At 35.4% G+C, this 21550-nt stretch overlaps 3 protein-coding genes across 5 annotated transcripts; all 3 read left to right on the plus strand.

Annotated features, from left to right (window-relative positions):
• Window positions 1-396: 396 nt before the first annotated feature.
• LOC131015149 (3beta-hydroxysteroid-dehydrogenase/decarboxylase) lies at window positions 397-8696 on the plus strand. 3 transcript variants are annotated; one of them, XM_057943410.1, is made up of 14 exons: window positions 397-547; window positions 685-1007; window positions 2731-2820; window positions 2955-3088; window positions 3410-3580; window positions 3946-4071; window positions 4613-4692; window positions 5210-5408; window positions 5922-6027; window positions 6700-6874; window positions 7052-7208; window positions 7757-7823; window positions 7995-8143; window positions 8256-8696. In XM_057943410.1, the coding sequence occupies exons 2-13, from the start codon at window positions 776-778 to the stop codon at window positions 8138-8140; spliced, it is 1683 nt and encodes a 560-aa protein (XP_057799393.1). In that variant the 5' UTR covers window positions 397-547; window positions 685-775; the 3' UTR covers window positions 8141-8143; window positions 8256-8696. The 3 variants fall into 3 exon arrangements, with proteins under 3 accessions (XP_057799393.1, XP_057799394.1, XP_057799392.1); XM_057943411.1 differs by having other exon boundaries at window positions 8261-8696; XM_057943409.1 differs by having other exon boundaries at window positions 398-547; window positions 7995-8696.
• A 2787-nt stretch (window positions 8697-11483) lies between these two features.
• On the plus strand, window positions 11484-16154 carry LOC131015150 (uncharacterized). Its single transcript, XM_057943413.1, has 10 exons — window positions 11484-12340; window positions 12935-13026; window positions 13196-13298; window positions 13469-13737; window positions 13902-14033; window positions 14218-14346; window positions 14682-14792; window positions 15056-15273; window positions 15417-15570; window positions 15645-16154. Exons 1-10 carry the CDS (start codon window positions 12109-12111, stop codon window positions 15861-15863), a joined length of 1659 nt encoding a protein of 552 aa, XP_057799396.1. The 5' UTR covers window positions 11484-12108; the 3' UTR covers window positions 15864-16154.
• A 1736-nt stretch (window positions 16155-17890) lies between these two features.
• On the plus strand, window positions 17891-20104 carry LOC131015151 (floral homeotic protein GLOBOSA). Its single transcript, XM_057943414.1, has 7 exons — window positions 17891-18275; window positions 18369-18435; window positions 19050-19111; window positions 19196-19295; window positions 19404-19433; window positions 19587-19631; window positions 19738-20104. Exons 1-7 carry the CDS (start codon window positions 18088-18090, stop codon window positions 19882-19884), a joined length of 639 nt encoding a protein of 212 aa, XP_057799397.1. The 5' UTR covers window positions 17891-18087; the 3' UTR covers window positions 19885-20104.
• The last annotated feature ends 1446 nt before the right edge of the window (window positions 20105-21550 follow it).

Here is a 21550-nt window from a genome sequence, read left to right on the forward strand (position 1 = left end):
CGCCTGGATCGATGGGTACTAGCAACCTGAAACCACAAGCAACGTTAGAGCCCTCCGAAGAGCACCGGTGGGAGTGTCGATGGAAGGGCCTCTGACGCTCAAGTCAGTGAATTGATATGAATAATAACGTAAGTAACGTAATGACAATAATTAAACGATGGAGAGAAGATAGAAATAATTCATATGGATTCTGTCCATTACAGTTCTGTCCATTACATACGTCACATAATAATTGTCTATATTTTTTTTTGGCATCAAATGTCTATTTTCTAATTATCTCCATCTGAATTATATTCATCTCACGGAATAAAATTGGACTCCACTATTTTATTTTATTTTTAACTTTTTATTCTCTAATCATCCTATTTAAATTATTGTGTCGAAAAAAATGTACACATTTACAATGTGTCGGAGGCGGTAATTTTTTTTGTGGAACTAAATAAAATTGTTAATTAACTACATAATTAATCTTTTTTTATTGAATAATCTATTTTTGATGATTCACTCTGCTAATCCGAACGGTTCTCACTGTCAGTCCAAGATCCAGGTAAAAATTTTCCAGCCATCAAAATTTCCCTTTCAATTTCAATAGCAATGCAAATTTGATTATTTCGTTAATCAGCAATCGACTGATAGATCAGCAATGCGGTAGTCCAGTTTACACATTTTAATCTCCATTCGCAGTTGGCAGCTTGCGTTTTCCTAACTCATACAAGCTGTTTCCGGCTGATACGACGTCGCTTTAACATCGCCTGAAGTACTCAACGCCGGGGAAATGGGCGGCGAAGAGAAGTGGTGCGTGGTGACCGGCGGCAGGGGATTTGCGGCTCGGCATCTGGTGGTGATGCTCATCAAATACGGCATGTTTTCGGTTCGCATTGCGGATTTGGGCCCCGCCATCAAGCTCGACAAGGACGAGGAGAACGGGGTTCTCGGCGAAGCTCTGAAATCCGGCCGTGCCGAATACGTGTCTGCAGATCTTCGCAACAAAGCGCAAGTGCTTAAGGGTTAGTGATTTTCGGCATCAGCCTGTTAATTTAGGGTTAATATTGCGTATTTTTTATGCTTTTGTGGGAAATGTGGACTATTTGATAATGTGCTAGTGTAGTTTACTTGAGTAGACGTGTTCACTTGTTTTCAGCTGAGTTGAAGAGTAGGCAGTAGTTGGAGCTTGCTTTAAATGTTTTGTCCAGCTTCTGATCATTTTGGATGTCATTTGATCGTCTAATGAACCATTTAAGCAAGTTTTAAGCGAAGCAGGATATGACGAGAACTACAGTTGTTTGATAAATTATATTCCTTGTAATTGTGTGGGGCATCACGAGTTCAAACTTTGTCAGGATTAAGAATTTGATATGCTCAATATTACTCTGAGAAGTTGATTCTGTCGAGATCAAACGAACTTCTATTTATGCATGCACTCAACTTCGGGTGATGGCTTGCTTTTTCAGTCCCGCGGGCTGAACATCACACCATATAGTCATTTACATGTTTAAGAAGTTGGTTCACAAGGAATAGATATGATCATGCACTTCTTATCCTGCATTATTTAGAAGTCTTGTACTTTTGACTATTTTGATATCAAAGATGTGGAATGCACATCGAGCAGAGTTCAGCTTTAGAAGTAGAACGTGTTCAGTATTGGTTATACTCAAATATATATTGTCATTGTGTAGTCAGTTCTTGAAGTATCTCCGGATGTTCATTCTGAACTGGTACTTTGGGTAATACAGTCCAGTGCAGTCTTGTGCGAATTTTCATGAGCATATTTCAATTGGTATCAGAGCAAGTCACCTAAGTTACCGGTGTTAGATCTTAGTGATACTAATCCATGTGGTATTTTTTTTGAGATTGTATTGGAGGCCTATAAAAGGAGGCCATATTTCGTTCAACATGGATGGGGATTTTCGTTCATAATAGCTCTCGCCATGTAGACGAGAATTCTTGTTCCTGCTAGGTGTCCCCCGGATTTGTACAGTCTGTAGTACTTTCATTGATACAGTACTTTTATTTGTCCTAGTAGAAGAGTGTTTGTGAGTTGTACGCTTGAGTGTAAATTGTAAAAGAGTTATATACTCTTATTTATTATTGGTTCTTGTTTCTCAATGGATTAGGTGCGCCTAGGAAGTTAGTCGTTATCTAGCTTTTTATTATTCATCGTTGATGAGGTTTTGGGAAGATGTAGAGGCTAAGTAAGAGGGTGTGTTATTGTGTAAGTCCTTTGTACATCTTAACTTCATATAGTGGCTAATTTTCCGTGGCGAGGCCCCCCAGACGTAGGTTGTTTAACCGAACTGGGTTATCATTCTGCGTGTATCTTCTTTCGTACTCACATTCGCTGTTACAACACATCTCACCACATATTTTATGGATTATTCATTCTTTCAGAACGTACTTGTTAAAAATCTGTTATGTTATTCTTTTTCATCACTTGCACATTTCTTCATTAACATAGAAAGTGATTCATTGACGCCGTCGTTTAAGAAGTTGGTCCTGTGCTCCTGATTGTGTGAAGCCATAGAGGTCTAGAATTCGTAATGCACATCTAAGAATCTGTTCTGGTGTAAATCTTCTAGATCCCTTGCAGATTTCTTTATTGGAATACTGGGTTTCAGTTTCTCATACATTTATTTGTTTTGAAGTTGAGTATAGAGTGTTGTTTGGAATAATTCCAGTCAGCTTCATTCCAGTTTAATTAATAAACACACTATATGATTGTTTGTATTGCAGCTTGCATAGGAGTTGTGGTTGTATTCCATATGGCTGCTCCTGATTCATCCATTAATAACCATCGGCTGCATTATTCTGTCAATGTACAAGGTTAGTTCTTAGGGCCTTGTGTGTACCTCAGCAAAGTGTATGTGTTTTTGTGGGTATTCCTTATTGCATCTCTTTCTCTTCAATCTAACTGGTGTGTATATTCTTCTTACTTTTTCTGTACACATGGCTAACAGGAACCCAGAACATTGTTGATGTATGTTTTAAGCTGAAAATTAAAAGGCTTATATATACAAGTTCCCCAAGTGTTGTCTTTGATGGAGTCAATGGAATATCCAATGGAAATGAATCATTGCCCTATCCTGCTAAGGTAATAGGCTGATTATGAATGTTATAAATTATTTCTTCTTTGAATGATATTTCTGGGTTAGGCACAGTATTTGTATTCCAGTTGACAAAATTTCTTTATTTATATAATTTGTAAGCATCCTTTTAATTTGAAGTATGAAATATCTGAATCATCCACTATTTCTCTATCCTTCTTTTCTCCCCCTCCCTGACTGATTGTGTTCAAATATACCTTATTCAAACTAAGCTTTGTGAAGGCCAAAGTTTAACATTTCTTGTTTATGTTATGGGTCACACTCAGCTAAACCATATCTAAATCTATAGATATTGTATTGATTTTCAGCACTATGATTCGTACTCTGCCACAAAAGCTGAAGGAGAATCCTTAGTTATCAATTCAAATGGTTCAAATGGACTTCTAACCTGCTGCCTTCGACCTAGCAGCATTTTTGGCCCTGGTGATAGGTTGTTTGTTCCATCATTAGCTTCTGCAGCAAGGTCTGGGAAATTAAAGGTAATTATGAGCAATGGCTTGTTTTATCCACTTTTTGAGTCTTGCTTCCCCATGATTTCTATTAGATACCAGACGTAATACTGCATGAGACTAATAGAAAGACCCCCGGGAGTCCGTGACCCATTTACTTGGCCATGGGGGCTGGGGAGTTTGTGCTCATGAATTCTTTCTAAATTTTATTTAAATGTTGCTACGGATTGCCTCTCTTCCATTCATTCTTTTTTATCATTCTCCAGTGATCTGCAGATCCTGAAACTTGGAATATTCTGATATTACATTGATGTACAATAACATTTAGTTAATAATGAATTATCAAAATCTCAAAATCAAAATCTTTTAACTCCTTTTATATGTGGAGTGTTCAGTTCATCATTGGAAATGGTAACAACATGTATGACTTTACCTATGTTGAGAATGTTGCACATGCTCACATTTGTGCCGAGCGAGCTTTGGCATCTGAAGGGGCAGTAGCAGATAAAGCAGCTGGACAGGTACATATTATTTATCTTAATTTTATTGCAGGTCCTAGTTGACTAGATTGGTTTAAGGCCCTCAGTTTTAGTTCAAATGCTTATGTTAGTAGATCTACTAAATTATTTTACTTGCCTGAGAATGCTTAAATTCCTTGAGTTTCAGCATGCTTGAGGAAGGTTAGTCAGTCTCAAAGAAAGTAGGTGCTCAATAGAGACCAATTCAGTGGGTTGTGGTGTTCGTATTTTGCTATGATGTTAGCATCTTCTACTTGGTCTTAATTCATTACAGACTAGAAAACCAACGTTACAATGCATTTTCTGATCTCTGCTACTAGGTGGTCTGTTTTCTACCACTGCTTGTATATGCATTGGATAAAGTAGTTTGTTTAAATGTATAACTGTTCTGCTATGGGAATTTATATTTCAAATACATAATATTCTTCAAATTTTACTTGTGCTAGCTCATTTAATTTAACAACTAGATTTGCGCAGAAGGTGGTTCTATTACCTGAGAATGGAAACCATGGTGACATATTTTAATTGGAAATCATGCTTGCAGGCATATTTCATTACCAACGGGGAACCAATTAAATTTTGGGAGTTTGTCTCTCTCATTCTGGAAGGTCTTGACTATGAAAGGTACTTTTGTATCAAAGCTTGTCTATCTGAATTCTGGTGAGGGCAAGTTCGCCCCTCCAAGCAGTTATTAAATATCTATCCTCTTGTGTTCTTTTAATGTTTCAAAAGCTTCGATAAAAAGAATGTTTCAAAAGCTTCACTTGAACCTATCAAGGTGCTACCCGAACCTCATGCTAATAGAATATCTGAATTTGTCCTACAATGGTCTATGGTTACCAGTCAAACCAGCAAATATTTTTGTGCAACCTCTTATGTCTTGAACCTTGGGCTTTTATCAGACATGTGTCTGGAGGCCAGTAGTAATAATATTAGCTTTATCATTGAAATTTACTTTTTCATAGATCTTTTTCTGCTCTGTGATTGATTTCTGCCCACTAGATTTGTCTATGGTTCTACAACCAACACTTCCATGGGCAACCGCTTATTTCTGTATTCTGGGATTCTTCAATTTACTTTGAGTTCTGTGACAAGCAATGCATGGTTGATGGTACCTCAATTTCTGATCTTGTCTATACAGGCCAAGAACCAAAATTCCTGCCTTCATTGTGATGCCAATTGCGTATATGGTGGAGTTTATATATAAAATTTTTGCACCTTATGGAATGAAGGTACCGCAGTTCATACCTTCAAGAGTACGACTTCTGTCTGTCAGCAGAACCTTTAATGGTTCTAAAGCAAATGAGCTTCTTGGCTACACCCCTATTGTGCCACTACAGGTCTGTTATGCATGGACTTTCAATGAGTTAATTTAATTCAATTTCTTTTGCCAGAAAATACTTTAATATAAGGGGTGGCTAGATGGCGTACCATTTCAGTCAGGCTTTTATGTTACTTAATGCAATCTGATTATCTAGGGTTAATTAGCCTTGATTTATGGTTTATGTGGCAATTTGCTGTTCTTTTGTTGAGTCGCTATACAGTCTTCTTCAGCTAGATTAAATTTTTTGAAATGCATGCCAATGGTTGTTTGAATACTAGTGGCTTCCTTTGGGAAGGTGAACCATCTTTAGTCAGTAGAAAATAAAAAGACACCCACCTGACCCGGGGGACTACTTATAATCCGTGATTTGTTGACAACCTGTCATGAATTAGGATATCAACTAATTGAAAATGTTACTACCAGAGTTGTGCTCATATGGATTCATCTCAGATTATGTGGCCCCATAGGATGTTAAATTGCCTATGTGTTTATTTCTTCTGATGATTCCAACTTGATGTTTTATCTGCAGGAGGGAATTAAAAGAACTATTGATTCATACCAACATTTGAGAGCTGGTGTTCAAAGGGAAAGAAAGGGGCCTTCTAAAGCTGAATTACTTCTTGGCAATGGAAAAGGTGCCAATCTTTTTCATTGGGTTTTTTGCGTGTAAATACACGAACATTATGTGTTTTCTGGTTTTTCCTGTGAACTTTAAAAAAAAATTCTAATACACATTCTTTCGATTTATCTGATTTTTAGCATAAAACATTTGGGGAGAAATTGAAACTGGTGTGGAAGGATCTGAGAGGAAAACAACTCATAACTACTTATGTTTATCCTATAATAGTTACATTGGCTTGTTCCTGTTAATATGAGGCTTTACTTAGCCAGAATTGTATTAACTGCTGTATGTTGTCTGGATCATATTGTTAACCTTAGGTTTTACTCGTGGAGTATCATTTTTCTGCTTCTTTATTGCCGATAGTGCTTCTTGGTTCCTGCTAATGACGATCTTCTTCTTTGTTATCGTGTGCTCTGTTTTATTTTTCTAAATTTATAGTGCACTTTCTGCATATTTTATCATGGTTTTGTTATTGAATTTTTCATTATTTTATCATGTGGTCCAAATATAAATTGTCATTTATTTTTTCACATTTTATATTGCTGTTTCCAATAGATCTATCTTGTGAGGTGCATGTTTTTTATTTCGTAATAATTGTCTAATACGATCAACAGCCTGATATGAGTATTTGACATGAAACCAGTATGCATTTCATAAACCTGATCAGTGATAGTGACACTTACAGTTGCTGAAACACTACTTTGGAGGGACATAAAGCAGACACTCACTGTACTGGCAATCTTGGCTGCAATTTACTTCAATTTCATTGCAACTGGATTTACCTTCGTAACTTCACTTTCCAAGCTTCTATTGGTGGGATCAGTCTTCCTCTTCATCCAGGGAAAACTACCCCAGAAAATGTAGGCATTCTTACTTTCTTTTTCCTTTGCTTGTTTATTATCTTGCTACTTCACCAGTTTTAGAGTAAATAGAAATATCTGAGTTGCAAACCTGCTGCTTTGGTTATGCAGAAGATTCATAAATCATAAACAGTCAGCAACGAGATGAATGCTTAAACTTCATTATATTTGCTGCAGATTAGGATATAAAATAGAAAAGATTCCCGAGTCAAAATTTCATGTCTCAGAAGCTGCTTCCCACCATATTGCTTTGTCTGTGGCGTCGATATGGAATTCTGCTGTTCGTGATTTAAAATCACTTTGTAAAGGAAATGACACTACATTTTTCCTCAAGGTAAATATTGTTTTTTGCTAGACCTCATTATTTAATTTTTCTTGACAAGAAATATTTAGTTTAATTATTTCATGATAGTAAGAGTGACTGCTGTTAAAAGATGGAATATAATCCCGTAATGGTGTTCTATTTGAGTTTGGCAGTTCTCTTGTTACTGACGCATTTGAGATATTTTAACATTACATTGAGATTTAAAAAAATTCCTGTGACTGATTATCGTGTTTGAGAGAATTACATGAGGGATTTGGCTGCTACTTTGCTCTTGATGCATGTTATATTTTCCTACGAGCATGAAGGACATGACGATACGGAGGATAGAAAACCAGAAGCTTGTGAAATACTTAGGTTACCAATAGTCAGACATGACGATAGATACAGGAATGTGCATCTTTAAGGTTAAAATAATCGTTCGAGTCCTAGCATCTCGTATGTTTTACTTACCTATTTGGAACCACAATGCCAGCACCACTTCTTATGGATCTTTAATCCTGCGTTTGAATAATTTGTAAGCTGACAGTTTTAGAATTTTCGTTTAATACGTGAAACAGGTTGTTCTTTCACTATTGCTTCTCAGTATCATTGGAGCAGTTTCACCACACAATGTTTTTGCCATAGGTATGTCCTGCATGTCATGTGATTACTTTGGGATTCGTGTACTACCATGTCTGAGTTATGAGATGGAATGCGCTAATATAAATTATCATTGTACTTATAAGCTGTATTAAGTAAATGTTGCATCGGTACCACAGTTCTGCTTATGCGTTAAAGTCCTGTCGCTTGCTGCAGGACTACCCCTCATCTTTACTTCCTTTGCTGTGTATGATAAAAAGGAGAAAGCGATCGACAAGCTAGCCCTGAAAGCTCTTTCATTTGGATGCAGATTGAAGTCCTGCACTACTGCAAAGATTTCTAACCGAAAGAAAAAGCAATAACTGGTAAAAATGGCATATGAGTTAGTTTAATTCTCTACATTGGTGCAGAACGCTCCACCATAACCTCGACTGCTGATACACGTTTCACTTTGTTGGGTCTCCGGGAATGAGCTAGAGCAGCACCATGCACTCGTCTCTAACTTTGGGGCTCGTTTTGGCATGAATTTGTGGGCCTTGAATTCGCTCGTCTCGTCGTTTTAGGCGACGCTATTCTGGTGTCCCGTTTACATGTGACTCCAGTCCAATCAACTGGATATATTCTCTTAGGACGAAAAGATGCTGTTTTTTTGCGCTGTTATGAAATAGTCTTATTGTTTGGATGGTAGTGGTGATTGAGTTGTTTAACTTGCCTTCTGTTTTCTTTTTCCTGCACAGGCAAGAATATCCACTCACTGCCCTGTGCAATCACCATCCCTCTCAAACTGTTTTTTTCCCCAATGGCGGAATGGAGGGGGGTGGGGTGGGGTGGGGTAGTAGGGGGTAGACATTAGTCATGCATATCCACATGCAATGTATGTATAATACTCTTCTTCAATGGGCTCTTTTTTTTTCTTTTTTTTCTTTTGTATTTGTCTATGTGTCTATATGCGTGTGTGTGATCTAAAAAGTGGCTACTAATCTACTATGTCTATATGAAAGGGTTAGATAATGTTGAAGTTTAGATGCATGATTGTAGTAAATGTGAGTGTGTTACCTCTCTATTTAATTTGAAAAGTTGATTTATTGTCGTATGTATTTATGCAACACATTCTTTCTGAAAAAGTAATATAGGAATAGGACCATTTGCATGCAACACATGGATTCTATTAATACGTAGCTACACATATTTTTATTTATGTAGATATTGATGAATCGTACTATTATAGTACTCCCTCCGTCCCAAACAAAATGTCTTATTTCTTTTCGGCACAGAGATTAAGAAATGTGTATAAAGTAGATAAAATGGGTTGGTCGAAATTATTTAAATATTAAGTATAGAGAGAGAGTGTATTGTCAAAAAAGGAAACAAGACATTTTGTTTGGGACAATCCAAAAAGGAAAACAGGACATTTCGTTTGGGACGGAGGAAGTATTTCACAGATCACTAAATCATAACCACTTGCTTGATTCTCAAAGCTCTGCTTTTCAAGTGCCTCTGCATTTTAACTTAATCTTCTTTCTCGAAATTTGAGAGGTCAAATCAGATGAAACTCTTCACTTTATGCATCTCAGCTCGGCTGCAAAACCGGTTGCATAATGTGTTGTATTTTTCATATTTTAGAGTGCAATAATGTAAGAAACACAATTGGTGGAGGTAGGTCGTGTATAACATTACAAATAATGTGCGCCACTTACACAAGTATGCATCACCAACATTTATCTGTATCATATTCTAAATTATCATTGCCAATTTGACTTCGATTTATATTTTAATTATAGGTACATTTTGCTGTATCGAAATCGAATCCAGATGGTTGATCACAGATCACCAACCAGCAAACTATATTATAGTAATTTGCATGCGGCGTTTAATAGATTAGTTTAATTTATCATCGACGGGATAAAATTTACACATACTGATACTTGGCACAACAGGTAATTCGAGTCGCCAACTTATTAGTTAAAGGGAAAATGTCTTATTAGAATATTAGCTATCATGTATATCACTAATGTAGTATTTATGACAATGAATTTGTAGTACTCCCTCCGTCCCAAACGAAATGTCCTATTTCTTTTCGGCACGGAGATTAAGAAATATGTATAAAGTAGATAAAGTGGGTTGGTGGAAATTATTTAAATATTAAGTATAGAGAGAGTGTATTGCCAAAAAAGGAAACAGGACATTTCGTTTGGGACGGAGGGAGTATAATTTACTATGACAAAAGTGTTTTTTTTAGAGAAAAAAAAAACCATGATATTCTTACTTAATTTAAATTATAGATAGTGTAGTATTTATGTGAGCGAAATTTACCGAAAAGTAAATATAAATGTAGCAATTCAAAATATTGCATGTACAAATATCAAACAGCTACCTTATCAGTTAGGTTAGATTATTGCTATAGACAGAGATTTATTAACATTTACTACTGTATACGGTCACACTTTAATGATCAGTTATTGAGTTGACTATATAAAAATCATCAATCAAACAGATTAAGACACTCCATCAAATTAGATTTTATTTTTTTAGAGAACCATCAAATTAGATTAAAAAGCCTTGAAATAGTCAACTTGTCCCCCCCACTCAAAAAAAAAAAAAAAAATACCAATCCACACACAATACAGTATCAACTACATCGTTATGATAATCGGTGAATAAATTAAATTTGGACCCCATTTCTTGAAAGAGCAGAACTGTCCTAAAAGATCAAACATACTAGTATTGTATTTTATACATTATTTGCTAATAATAATAGCAAAAGAAAAAAAAATATATCAAACGGAAAAAGGAAGTTACTCCCTCCGTCCCACTCCAATAGGCTTGTTTTCCTTTTTGGGATGTCCCGTTTTAATAGGCCTGGTTCCCATTTTAAGTAAAAAAAAATGTGTGTCCACCACTTTCATATTAAAAAGTAAGTTTTCTTAATCTCCGTGTCTAAAAGAAATGAACCTATTAAAATGGCATGAATGAAATGTTATGTAATGAAATAGGAAAGCCCAAGACCCAATGAAAATAGAAATAGGGGGTTGGAGTTGGACCACCATTTTTTTGAAATAGAGAGGTGCTAACAATCCTACTAAGAGTGATTTTCAAGGAACATTTATATGCCTATATACACCTAATGAAAAAAAAAACTAACACGATGACGAAGCTATATTTAAATAAGATTTACAAGAAATTATAGTGAAAATAAATTTCAAAATCGTGTAATTGTATATTTAAGTTTAAAAATTTTATCCTCGTACATAATCATACTATCACTACATTAACATGCATAATAACACAAAATCACTATTATCCCTATTGCCAATAAAGGTCACAATTAAATCTTTGTAAATGAAAATATGGGGACCAGTTCAAGAAGTGAAAGTGTAGTAACCTAGATTATGTTTCATTTTGAAATTTAAATACTTTGAAAAATCAATTTTTTGCGAATCCCTATAAACATAAAAAATAAAAAATGTAATTGCATACGATATATAATAAGCGGTTTCTCCATTAACAAGCAAAGAGTTGTTCATCTATAGCTATAGTTTGTTAATTCATGAATGGTAATGTATCACATCGAGACAAGATAAATTATATAATATGATAATATAGTTTTGGAAAAATATAATTCTATGATATTAATATAAAACAGAAGCAAGGGTATAAAAGTAATTTTCTTATAGCCAACGTTCGTTTTAAGATTTTAGAGTTACAGCATAACAGTTCAAATCAATGGCAAAACGCCAACGCGATGCGTCCATGGCGTCGGCCTTTCACTCTGCAAAATTTTAAGAGAGAGAGAGAGAGAGATAGAGGAAAATAAAGTGATTTTTACGGATCACGCCAATTCCCACTTTTCTGAACCTCCTCAAAAAGCAAAAGGAAGAAAAAGGAAAAGAGAAGTGGAGCATATAATCACCACTTCATGAAAGTTTTTTGCTTTAGATTCTTCATCAGTCTTCGTTTCACTTCATTTTGCGGTGCCCATCATTCCACACATTTGTTAAAGTAAATATTGTTTGCTTTTCTATTGCCTTCATTCCTCGCCTTTCTCGCAGCTCTTGAAAAAAGATTTCATTTTTGTCAAATATTTTTTTCAAATTCGCGTGTTCCCTTTATCTGAAAAATGGTGCATTGACCCTCTTTTGGTATCAACAAAACCCTCCATTTATGTTACTATACGAGAAATGTTCACATAAGTGGTGATGTATTCTTTCCATGCTCAATTTTTCCCTGCCTCCTTCGATTCTCCTTCTTCTGCATTAAGCTGAAATTTGTGATAGAGTTCATCTAAGAAGAAAAATTGTGATTAAAGTGCTCCAATGCCTTGGTTGATTGAATGATTGAGAATATGGGCGGTGGAGTTGGGGGAGGGAGGGTGGAGGTGATTGCTGCGAAGGGGTGTTCAAGGCTGTTCATGGATTTTTCTTCCTCATTTAGAGGAATCCAAACATTTTCCTTGGAGCCTTCGTCTCCAGCTGCCGCCGCAGTGTCTGAAACTCCGGTTAAAACTGTGAAAACGAAAGGCCCTTTTTCCGGCCTTGTCATTTGCGTGACGGGGCTCTCTAAAGGTATACCGCTAAATGTGTTTAATTCTGCGTTATATATGTATTTAGTGTCTGAATTGTCAGTATTGTGATTGCTGGTGTTAGTTTGAGAGCATGTTTTTTGAGATTGATGAATTGATATAACAGTATTAAGGATTTTGCAGTGTCCATTTATAATCATGAAGTTCTTCTTGAAATTAACTTTCTATAAAGTGGCCAGTTCAATCCTTTCTTCTGTTAAATGTGATGTTTAATCAACCTTTTTTGGGGGGTGGGGGGAGCTGGCTATGTTTGCTTTGGTTGAATCATTTGATGCTGTTTTGTTATTCGGTGATCCTACTTCTTTCAAACTGTTAATTATTGTACAACGTATATTGTAATTCAAGACATTGAGCTGGATATATGCATGGTGTAATCCGAGTGTGGTGGCATAGAAAGAGTAGTTACCAGAGACGTAGCGTGGAATTTCTAAATCTAAATACATATAATGTGTATGTAGCCACAGTAATTGAACCTTTTACGAACCCCATTGTGAAGAATCGCATATTTTCTGTTAATATTATACAGATTTAGCAGATGTTATCTTTGCATTTATTGTTTTAAATTTTTAATGTGTAGAAACAAGGAAGCAGGTGAAGGAAGCAACAGAGAGATTGGGAGGTCAATATAGTCCTCATCTCCATCCTCAATGCACTCACTTGGTGGTTCAGATATCCTTTCCTAATGCATGCTTTAATATTCTCACGGCCTTGATGTCGACTAGGCTCAGTAACACTGTTACATTATCTTTTAACTTATTTGGCTGTTACTGATTAGGAACGAGAGTTTGATTTGTTTAAGAAGCCTGAGAATGCTCTTGTTACACTTAACATTTATTACAGCTTTCATGGATGTAAGTTTGAGCATGCTATGCAACATGGAACTGCAAATGGTTTACTCTTGGTAACGATTGGGTGGTTTGTGGACAGCGTCAAAAGGAATGGTAATAGTTCCATTTCATTGTCTTTTACATAATAAGAATATCCTGCATTTGTAGACTTTATTTATAGATCATTGTCTTTATTATGCATCTCGGACCTGGTTGATGTAATATTCTCTATACATGTATTCTGATTGAGTTACACTGGGTGATAATCACTTGGTTTATTTCAGTTAGGCTGAACGAAACACTGTATAGTGTTAATAGCATTGGAGATAACGGTCTAGCAATTAATGACTTGAAGCGGCTTGATCAGAACTCTGGTGCTGAAAATTCATGTCTTCCTTCTGGTTTACTAAAGCATACTAAACAACCCGACATCTGTGGAGCTCCTGCTTCCCAGTTTTCTGAGAGGGGGAGTAAAAGACACACTACTCTGTCATCCTTGTCTGGTCAATCCTTTTACGTTGATGTAGATGTGCCAGCAGAACTTCGCAGTAAGGTAGGTTTAAATTTTCTTTCAGAAATCCACTTTTTCTTTTTTTAATCTAAGTAGTTGATTGAAGTTATGGTTTCAATTTCTTCTCCAATGTTTTTGCCTCCTTTAAACTGTTTTTTATGCATTAGAATAAATATTTGAGAATACTGCATCAAATATATTCTTAGGTTTCTGAGGCTCTCTCTGCTGAAGGTGCTAGCTTACTGGATCAATGGTTTGTTGGCTGCAATGCTACTTATGTAGTATGTGAAGGACCTTCTGTACAAAAATATCTGGGACACTCGACCAACGTTGTAACAGTAAGTTCTCCATGTTGCTTATAATATTGCTTCTTTATTTAAGTGGTTCTTGCCTTTTAGACATCTGAAGAAGGGTGCAGTCTAGCAGATTTATGTTTTGATATTTTGGTTGTAGATTTACTCGATTCTGTTTAATGACATCTAAATATATTGTGCTCATGATGCTATCTTTTTCACCTCTCAGCCACTATGGGTTCTAAAGTCTGCAAAAGAAAAATCTCTTCAAAGACTTGTCCATTTATCAACCGATCTAGCCAGGTATACTGGAGCAAGGGTCGGGGTTCATAACTCCCAGCAAGGCGTTTCCCATGAGGTATGGCCTAAACGTCTCTACTTTGCCCCATAGTTTCCATGTTTCTGACATTCATTACATTTACCATCACTCGATAACTGCAAAAGTTTAAGTATCCACAACAGTGTAAACTGAATCTACCTGAGTTGTGTAATTGATAGATGTAACCGGAGGTAGTTTTCCAATTCAAATTCTAATTGGAAATATGGTAATTAGACTTGTAGAATAAAAATCTAAAGTTTGATAAGAATTTCCCAGAACTTATTCTCTATTTTGTGGAATATAATGACATTAATTTTTTTTTCTTTTGAATATATGTTATGTCCCTTTTCCATTGAGACTTGCAATCTTTTCAGGGAGTGAGCAGTGTGACTAGTTTTGCCGTTAAAACCAGTCATGAAGTAAGGCAAGTAAAGGTGAACCTAGCCAAAGATGGTGTCAGAAAGCGTCGGAACCGTCAAATGCAGGTTGATATTTGTTCCTTGAATTCATATTGATAATGATAGAAAAGGACATGTTGCATTGCAGACAACCAAATTTGAGAACTTCCAAATAGACTGTATTCGATGCATTTAAACTTGCTCGTGTTCTGGTCTTATGCGGACACCAGAAATGTGTATTTCGTGTTCTGTTGGAAAATCGAGAAGACCTTATTTCTGTTGCATTTTTATAACTCTGCTTAATATGTTGTTAAGCTTTTATCTTATGGTAGATCTTACCCTGATTGCAGACGTGTCAAACTCCAATGCGACCAATAACGCCAAGCAGTCTTCTGGATTCGATTTGCTGGTCAATATCTGAGCCAGCCTCGACTGCATCCATTTATACAGAGTCCTCAAGCGTCGAGAATGGCGTTGAAGACCAGCCATCTGTCTTCTTTGATGCGAAAGAAGATGGAAAAGAATCCGAGGCTTCATTTGTGAACTTATCTCGACCTCTCACAGAAAGGTTAGCTAGAACTCTTTTTCTACTCCTGTTATATGAACCTCGAAAACTACATATTACAACGAAGAACTTGTTTATATTCTTGATAACCTACAACCTTGAAAAGTTCTGTTGTTTCTCATAGCCATTCTTTACATAAATTGCAGCGAGAAGTCCGAGTTAATATTGAAAGGCCCTTTCCTCACGATCATGTTCCCTGTCGACCGGTTTTCTGAGATGGGCCCTTGTTCGAGAACATTCTTCAGCAACAAAGGGTTTACATGTTTGCAGGTGTTAGATTACATCTATGCATTTTACCAGGTATGCAATTTTCTTGGCCTGTTTATCATATGATTGAATAGTGTAGTGATTTTACTATATTACTTGATATTTAGGAGAATATGTCTAGTGAGGAAATAGAACTTGCCATCTACACAGACTCGAGGCACGCTGACCGGCTTAGGTCCCTCTACTCGAGCAAGGAGACAGCAGATCGCGGTCACATAGAGTTCAGACGGATTGATTTTCTTGGCAGCCGTAGGAGTTTTGAGATGTTGAAACGCGTTCAAGGCGATAATAACAGTAACCTCTACGAGTTACTGATCAGAGCATGAGCTCCGTGCTGTGGTAGTCGTCGCCCTCCCCGAAGACCCCACCGGTTTCTGCTAAAATTTTCTCAGTCTGAAACAAGGGATATACATAGAATATATGTTGTTGATATGTTGTCAAATGTATAGCTATAACTATAGCCTGGGAATTTGACTGTTTGGTTTCATTTTTTTCTGAGTTTTAAGATTTTGATTTGTGTTTCTTGACTTGCATTTTCTGAACCATGTTGATGTGAATATTGATGATAAACATCTCCTCAACTGTTTTTTTTTCTTTAATTAGTTTATATGCTTTTATGTACTTATTTAATAGTGTGTGTGTACTTGCATGTATATATATGCTTTTATTCATCAATATTAAAATAGGGTATTGCAAGATTTGGATCATTTTACTTTTTCTCTTCTTTTCTTTTTAGGGAAGGATGTCACTGCTTGGTATTCTCGAATCATTATACTTTATTTTATACCAAAATTTGTGCAGTATTGAGTTGTATGATTAATAAAATGCAATAGTATTGTACATCCACTTGCACATAAGAATATATAGAAGCTAAATTAAAATTTCAAATAAAATTATGAGATACTAATAAATATAGTTTATTCATTTTTTATACAACATGATATTAGAACAAAATGCCAGAAAAAATCTTTTTTAGTTTTCATGTAGGTATCTTTTCCTCAAAAAAAAAGGTAGGTATATTTGTATGGATAGGAATATTCCACGTTATATTGAAATGCCTACTATTTGAATTAGTCCATTTTGCCCTTTTCATGGCTTTAGATGAAATATGTATATGTCATACTGACACATATTTGCCGACTATTTTCTTAAAACTTGTGTTCACCAAAAGTTATATTCCCTTCATCCATAAAAAATAGTCCTAGTAATAGACGACGCAGGTTTTAATAAAAATAATTATTGTATTGTGAGTGGAGAAATTGTCCCACTTAAGAAGTACTTCCTCTGCTCCACTAAAATAGGCTCGTTTTCCATTTTGAATAAAAAAATGTACTTAATTGCCTAATTGGTGTGGACCATACAACTTTTCTTCTAAAATGTAAATTTCTTAATCTTTATGTCAACAAGAAGTGAGTTTGTTAGAGTGGGATTGAGGGAGTAATATTTATAATGATAATTAATTGTGTTAGTGGAGAATATGGTCCACTATGTGATTAATAGTTTTTGAAAATAGAAGGAATTAATTTTTGTGGATATTCAAAAATGGCAAAAATAAATTATTTTTTGTGGACGTAATTAATTGGAATAAATTAAAGCTTTTTTTTAGCAATATTATGCCAAATCAATTGGAATAAATTTTTATCGAGTAGCTGAACTGCCCATTTACGATCATACTTTACGAACTAACGAGCCGAATAAAGTCAAACTCAAGTTGAATTAATTTAATTAAAGGACTCAACTGATAATAAATATGCACAAGCTGGAGGGACATCTCTGATTGATATATAGATAATGCATCAATTGATTTTGTGCATATTCTTGAGTGCTTCACCATTGCCAAGAATATCGAATCGAAGCCAACATAGACTAGACATTTTGACTAAAATCTTGCCTAACGTTACACACTTATTAATTTTTGTTGTCGAATGTTGTTGAGACTCAAAAAACCAGATTGAAAATACTTTCCTGTCCCATCTCATATCTTATAGCTATATAATAGCCCATGTCAAATTCCCATCAATAGCCATTTTTCTTTTCTGACCATCATTTTGATCTTGATTTGATGGTAAAGATTTCAATTCAAGAAACATGCTAATCACACATGATTTCCTCCATTGCAGTAGTAGTTTCTCTTCCCTCCCACTGAAAAAAACCCTAATTTCAAGATTACTGAAAACCTACTAACCCTATCTACAAAAAAATGAATAATTCATCACTTCAATTGCAAGGATATAGAGCGACCAGAAGATAACAAGGTGCCACTAAGAGAATAACAACAAAATCTAATTTTCAATCTTTTTATTTTATTTATTACAGATTTTTAACAGTTGGCTTGGCTTTGTCAACAGACCGTAATTCCTTAAACGGCTGCCTTTTGCTGAGTTTTTCGAAAGTTGCTTGTCCCTCATTCCTACAAAGGGAAAATGCCATTACATACCCCTCATATTCTTATCAATTTCTCCTCTTCTTCCTCAACATTAAAAGTGTTTTCTCCTGGTGAGAAAGCTAGCAAACCAAGAGAGAGAGAGAGAGAGAGAAGTGATCTTGGAGATGGGTAGAGGTAAGATTGAGATCAAGAGGATTGAGAACTCAAGCAACAGGCAGGTGACCTATTCCAAAAGAAGAAATGGGATCATGAAAAAGGCTAAGGAGATCAGCGTTTTGTGCGATGCTCATGTCTCTGTCATCATCTTCGCCAACTCCGGCAAGATGCACGAATTCTGCAGCCCTTCCACCACGTATGTGTGTGTGTGTGTGTGTGTTTTCTTATCAATTTTGTAGTCTTGAGTTTCATCACATCACCTAATTAATCTCTTTCTTTCTTATAAAAGGCTGGTTGACATGTTGGATCAGTACCACAAGCTGTCTGGAAAGAGGCTTTGGGATGCAAAACATGAGGTATTGTGTGTGTGTGTGTGTGTGGGATATCATATAATTGAGCCCTAAAAATTTCAAGAATTTAGCAGAAACAACATGGGTTTTTGCTGAAAGTGTGTAATGTGTCAAAGATTGAATTTTGTGAAAGATCTTTAAATAGTTTGAAGGTTTCCATCTCTGGATCTATCCTCAGCCCTTTCCCTCTCTCTTACTACCTTCCATTTCAGCACTTTTTCCATGACAAGAACTCCAAAAACTGCATGAGATGTTACATCTGTCAACAGATCTGGTAAAAAAATGTCATTCTCTCTCTTTCCTTTGGTTGCAAAAAATTATGAAAGATAAATTATGAATATTACTGCAGTTTCTTAGCACAAGAAAGGGAAAGAAACTTATGTATTTATGTACCCTCAAATAGATCCAGTTGTAGGGCTCCCCTTTTTTGTACTTGATGAGCTCCTTCTTGGCCTGTTGGTTCTAAATGGTTTTTTGATTGAATAAATCATTGGCTTAACCTATAGATCTGCATATTTACTTTCTTTTTTCTTATATATAATATCATTTCATTTATAAAGGGTCTAATAACATATTACTGTTGAATCTACTAACACTAATTTTGACAAAAAAAAAAACAGCACTTGGACAATGAAATCAACCGAATCAAGAAAGAGAATGACAGCATGCAGATTGAGTTGAGGTTGTAAGAGTTTGAGGTTTTTTTTTTTCCCTCCCTTTTTCCTCTATTTTTTTTCTTGATATTTTTTTTGTTTTCCCTTTTTAGGCACCTGAAAGGAGAAGATATATCGACTTTGGGTTTCAAGGAGCTGATGGTGTTGGAGGAAGCCCTCGAAAACGGAATTACAACTCTCAAAGCCAAACAGGTCCTAATGATTATATATATATTGAATATTCTCTTAAATGATTATGCATCTAATTAACATCTCCTAATTTTCTCTCTTTTTACCTTAATTTCTTTTCTATGGTGGCAGATGGAGTTCGTGCGGATGATGAGGAAACATGTATAAACATAACACCACTTTCTCTCAATTTTCCATATATGGCAATAACATTGGATAACTTATCTTTCTCAACACACACAACACACACATGCTATATATGTAATTATTGCTATTCAATCTATACTAATGTTGGATTATTAAAAATTATTCCAGAATGAAATGATGGAGGAGGAGAACCAGAACCTTCTATTCAAGCTGGTAAGCTTATTACATTAACATTTTGCCTACTATAATAATACCATAATACATGTTTGAAATATTAATGAAAAAAAAGAAAAAAATTGATTGATTTTGTGATGAACAGCGGCAGATGCATCTGGACCCAATGGATGATAATGTGATGGAGACGCAGGGCGTGTATGATCATCAAGGTGTTGCAGACTATGAGCAGCAGATGCCCTTCGCCTTTCGCGTGCAGCCGATGCAGCCTAATCTGCAGGAGCGTTTCTAAGAACTTCCTACTTACCTTAAACTTTACAAATAACTACACAACTTTGATGTTTGTGGAAGACTAATGTAATGTAATGTGTTAATTTGTTTGTTGTCTAAGTGTGTGTGTGTGTGGGGTGGGGGGTGGCTGTCTTGTTCAAGCCTGATTAAACCATTCTCACCTAGGAAGTTGTTGTAACTTGTAAGAAGACTTTGTCATGAACTAGTAGTGTGCTTTATCATGTGTGTTTTGCATTGCATATATACCTTTATGTGATAATAATTGTTTGTGTTTGTGTTTGTTTGTTTCACTCCATCTCAAATTTTTCTAGGGTTTGAGATATACTTTACATACCAATGTTTTTATTGTGATTTTTTGTTCATTTTCCATTGTAAACTTTTGAGAATATTGATCAATAGGTACTCTATTCTTGGTTCTTGCTAGGAATGTCCTTCCAGCCCGAAACTCGTGGGCTAGCCTGAATAGCCCGACAACCTGATAGGGGTACATGGCCCGAAACTAACCTGAACCCTAGGAATTGTAAACTTGTAGGCTAACCTGAATAGCCTGACAACCTGATAGAGGTGGCCGGAATAACCTTTGAACCCTAGGAATTGTGTCTTTATGATTGATATTATTCTTTTTGCTTCTATATGAATATTGAATTGTGTCTTTAGGATATGATAGTAGATAGAGGTCACTATAATTAACACTTAAATCTCGACATATTGTGTTTATGAATGTTCTATAAAAGTAAGAGATCTAGCTCTTATTGAATTTTCAAAACTCCATTTTGAAAAGAAAAAAAAAATCTTACCCTTTTTTGGGTTTAGGTTTTTTGAGTGCTTTGAGATAGTACTAGCAAACTTGATCATTACTAATTGGGCCTTTATACCTACATATAAACCTGGGCCTTTATACATTACAAACTGGCCCTCGATTATTCATTTGATAGAATGATATTTCATAAGAAAATTATTCAATTAAAATAAATTGTTGTACTATTTTTTTAAAAAAAAATTATTGTACTTATTAACTCTTTATCACCTTTTATGTTATTTCAAATAACACATGATCGTTAATAAATTGGAGGGCCCAAAACGATTTTAGTGGGCCCATTGAACCTCAAAGGTTTTTTTCTGGCCCATTTAAAAGATTATTACACAAAGTCAGCCTGGCCTACTAACTCAGTAATTATGCTTTATGCTCCTCACCGTAAACAAAGAAGGAAAGTAATTAAAAGCAATCTTTTTCTTTTATGAGTGAATAAAAGCAATCTTTTTATGGCACTTAGAATTGTTGGATAGAAATCTTTCTCAAATTTTGCAATCATTGACTATCACAGTTGTTAGTTTAAGAAAAAAACATATCTAACCCATTTTTTATTAGCCCATAATGGTAACTTTTGGGGGCCATATGTGCATTTAAAGTCACGGTTTAAAGGTGTTCAAAATTTCTATCACCTCATGCATGAATTTGAGAGCTTTTCAATTGAAGTAAAAATTTATATGATGATGTGACAATTATTGTCTTGTTTTGTTTTCATCCTCGGTGATGCCCAATTGATATTTAGAGAGATTTTTCTTAGCGTTCAAATATATAATTCTTACAACAATTAATCGGGTCAGATAAGAACTATTTTCATCTCTCAAATCATGAAGATTTACGATAAATTCATAATTTTACT

This window comes from Salvia miltiorrhiza, chromosome 3, assembly GCF_028751815.1.
Source record: "Salvia miltiorrhiza cultivar Shanhuang (shh) chromosome 3, IMPLAD_Smil_shh, whole genome shotgun sequence".
Taxonomy (NCBI): Eukaryota; Viridiplantae; Streptophyta; class Magnoliopsida; order Lamiales; family Lamiaceae; genus Salvia; species Salvia miltiorrhiza.

Excerpts from the sequence above, each read along its gene's own strand:
- LOC131015149 (XM_057943410.1), top strand. The coding sequence starts at position 776 with ATGGGCGGCGAAGAGAAGTGGTGCGTGGTGACCGGCGGCAGGGGATTT. Across the intron at positions 1,008-2,730 it reads CAAAGCGCAAGTGCTTAAGG|CTTGCATAGGAGTTGTGGTT; the intron begins GTTAGTGATTTT and ends TTTGTATTGCAG. Across the intron at positions 4,693-5,209 it reads GAAGGTCTTGACTATGAAAG|GCCAAGAACCAAAATTCCTG; the intron begins GTACTTTTGTAT and ends TTGTCTATACAG.
- LOC131015150 (XM_057943413.1), top strand. The coding sequence starts at position 12,109 with ATGATTGAGAATATGGGCGGTGGAGTTGGGGGAGGGAGGGTGGAGGTG. Across the intron at positions 13,299-13,468 it reads GGACAGCGTCAAAAGGAATG|TTAGGCTGAACGAAACACTG; the intron begins GTAATAGTTCCA and ends GGTTTATTTCAG. Across the intron at positions 14,034-14,217 it reads ACTCGACCAACGTTGTAACA|CCACTATGGGTTCTAAAGTC; the intron begins GTAAGTTCTCCA and ends TTCACCTCTCAG.
- LOC131015151 (XM_057943414.1), top strand. The coding sequence starts at position 18,088 with ATGGGTAGAGGTAAGATTGAGATCAAGAGGATTGAGAACTCAAGCAAC. Across the intron at positions 18,276-18,368 it reads TTCTGCAGCCCTTCCACCAC|GCTGGTTGACATGTTGGATC; the intron begins GTATGTGTGTGT and ends TTCTTATAAAAG. Across the intron at positions 19,434-19,586 it reads TGCGGATGATGAGGAAACAT|AATGAAATGATGGAGGAGGA; the intron begins GTATAAACATAA and ends AAATTATTCCAG.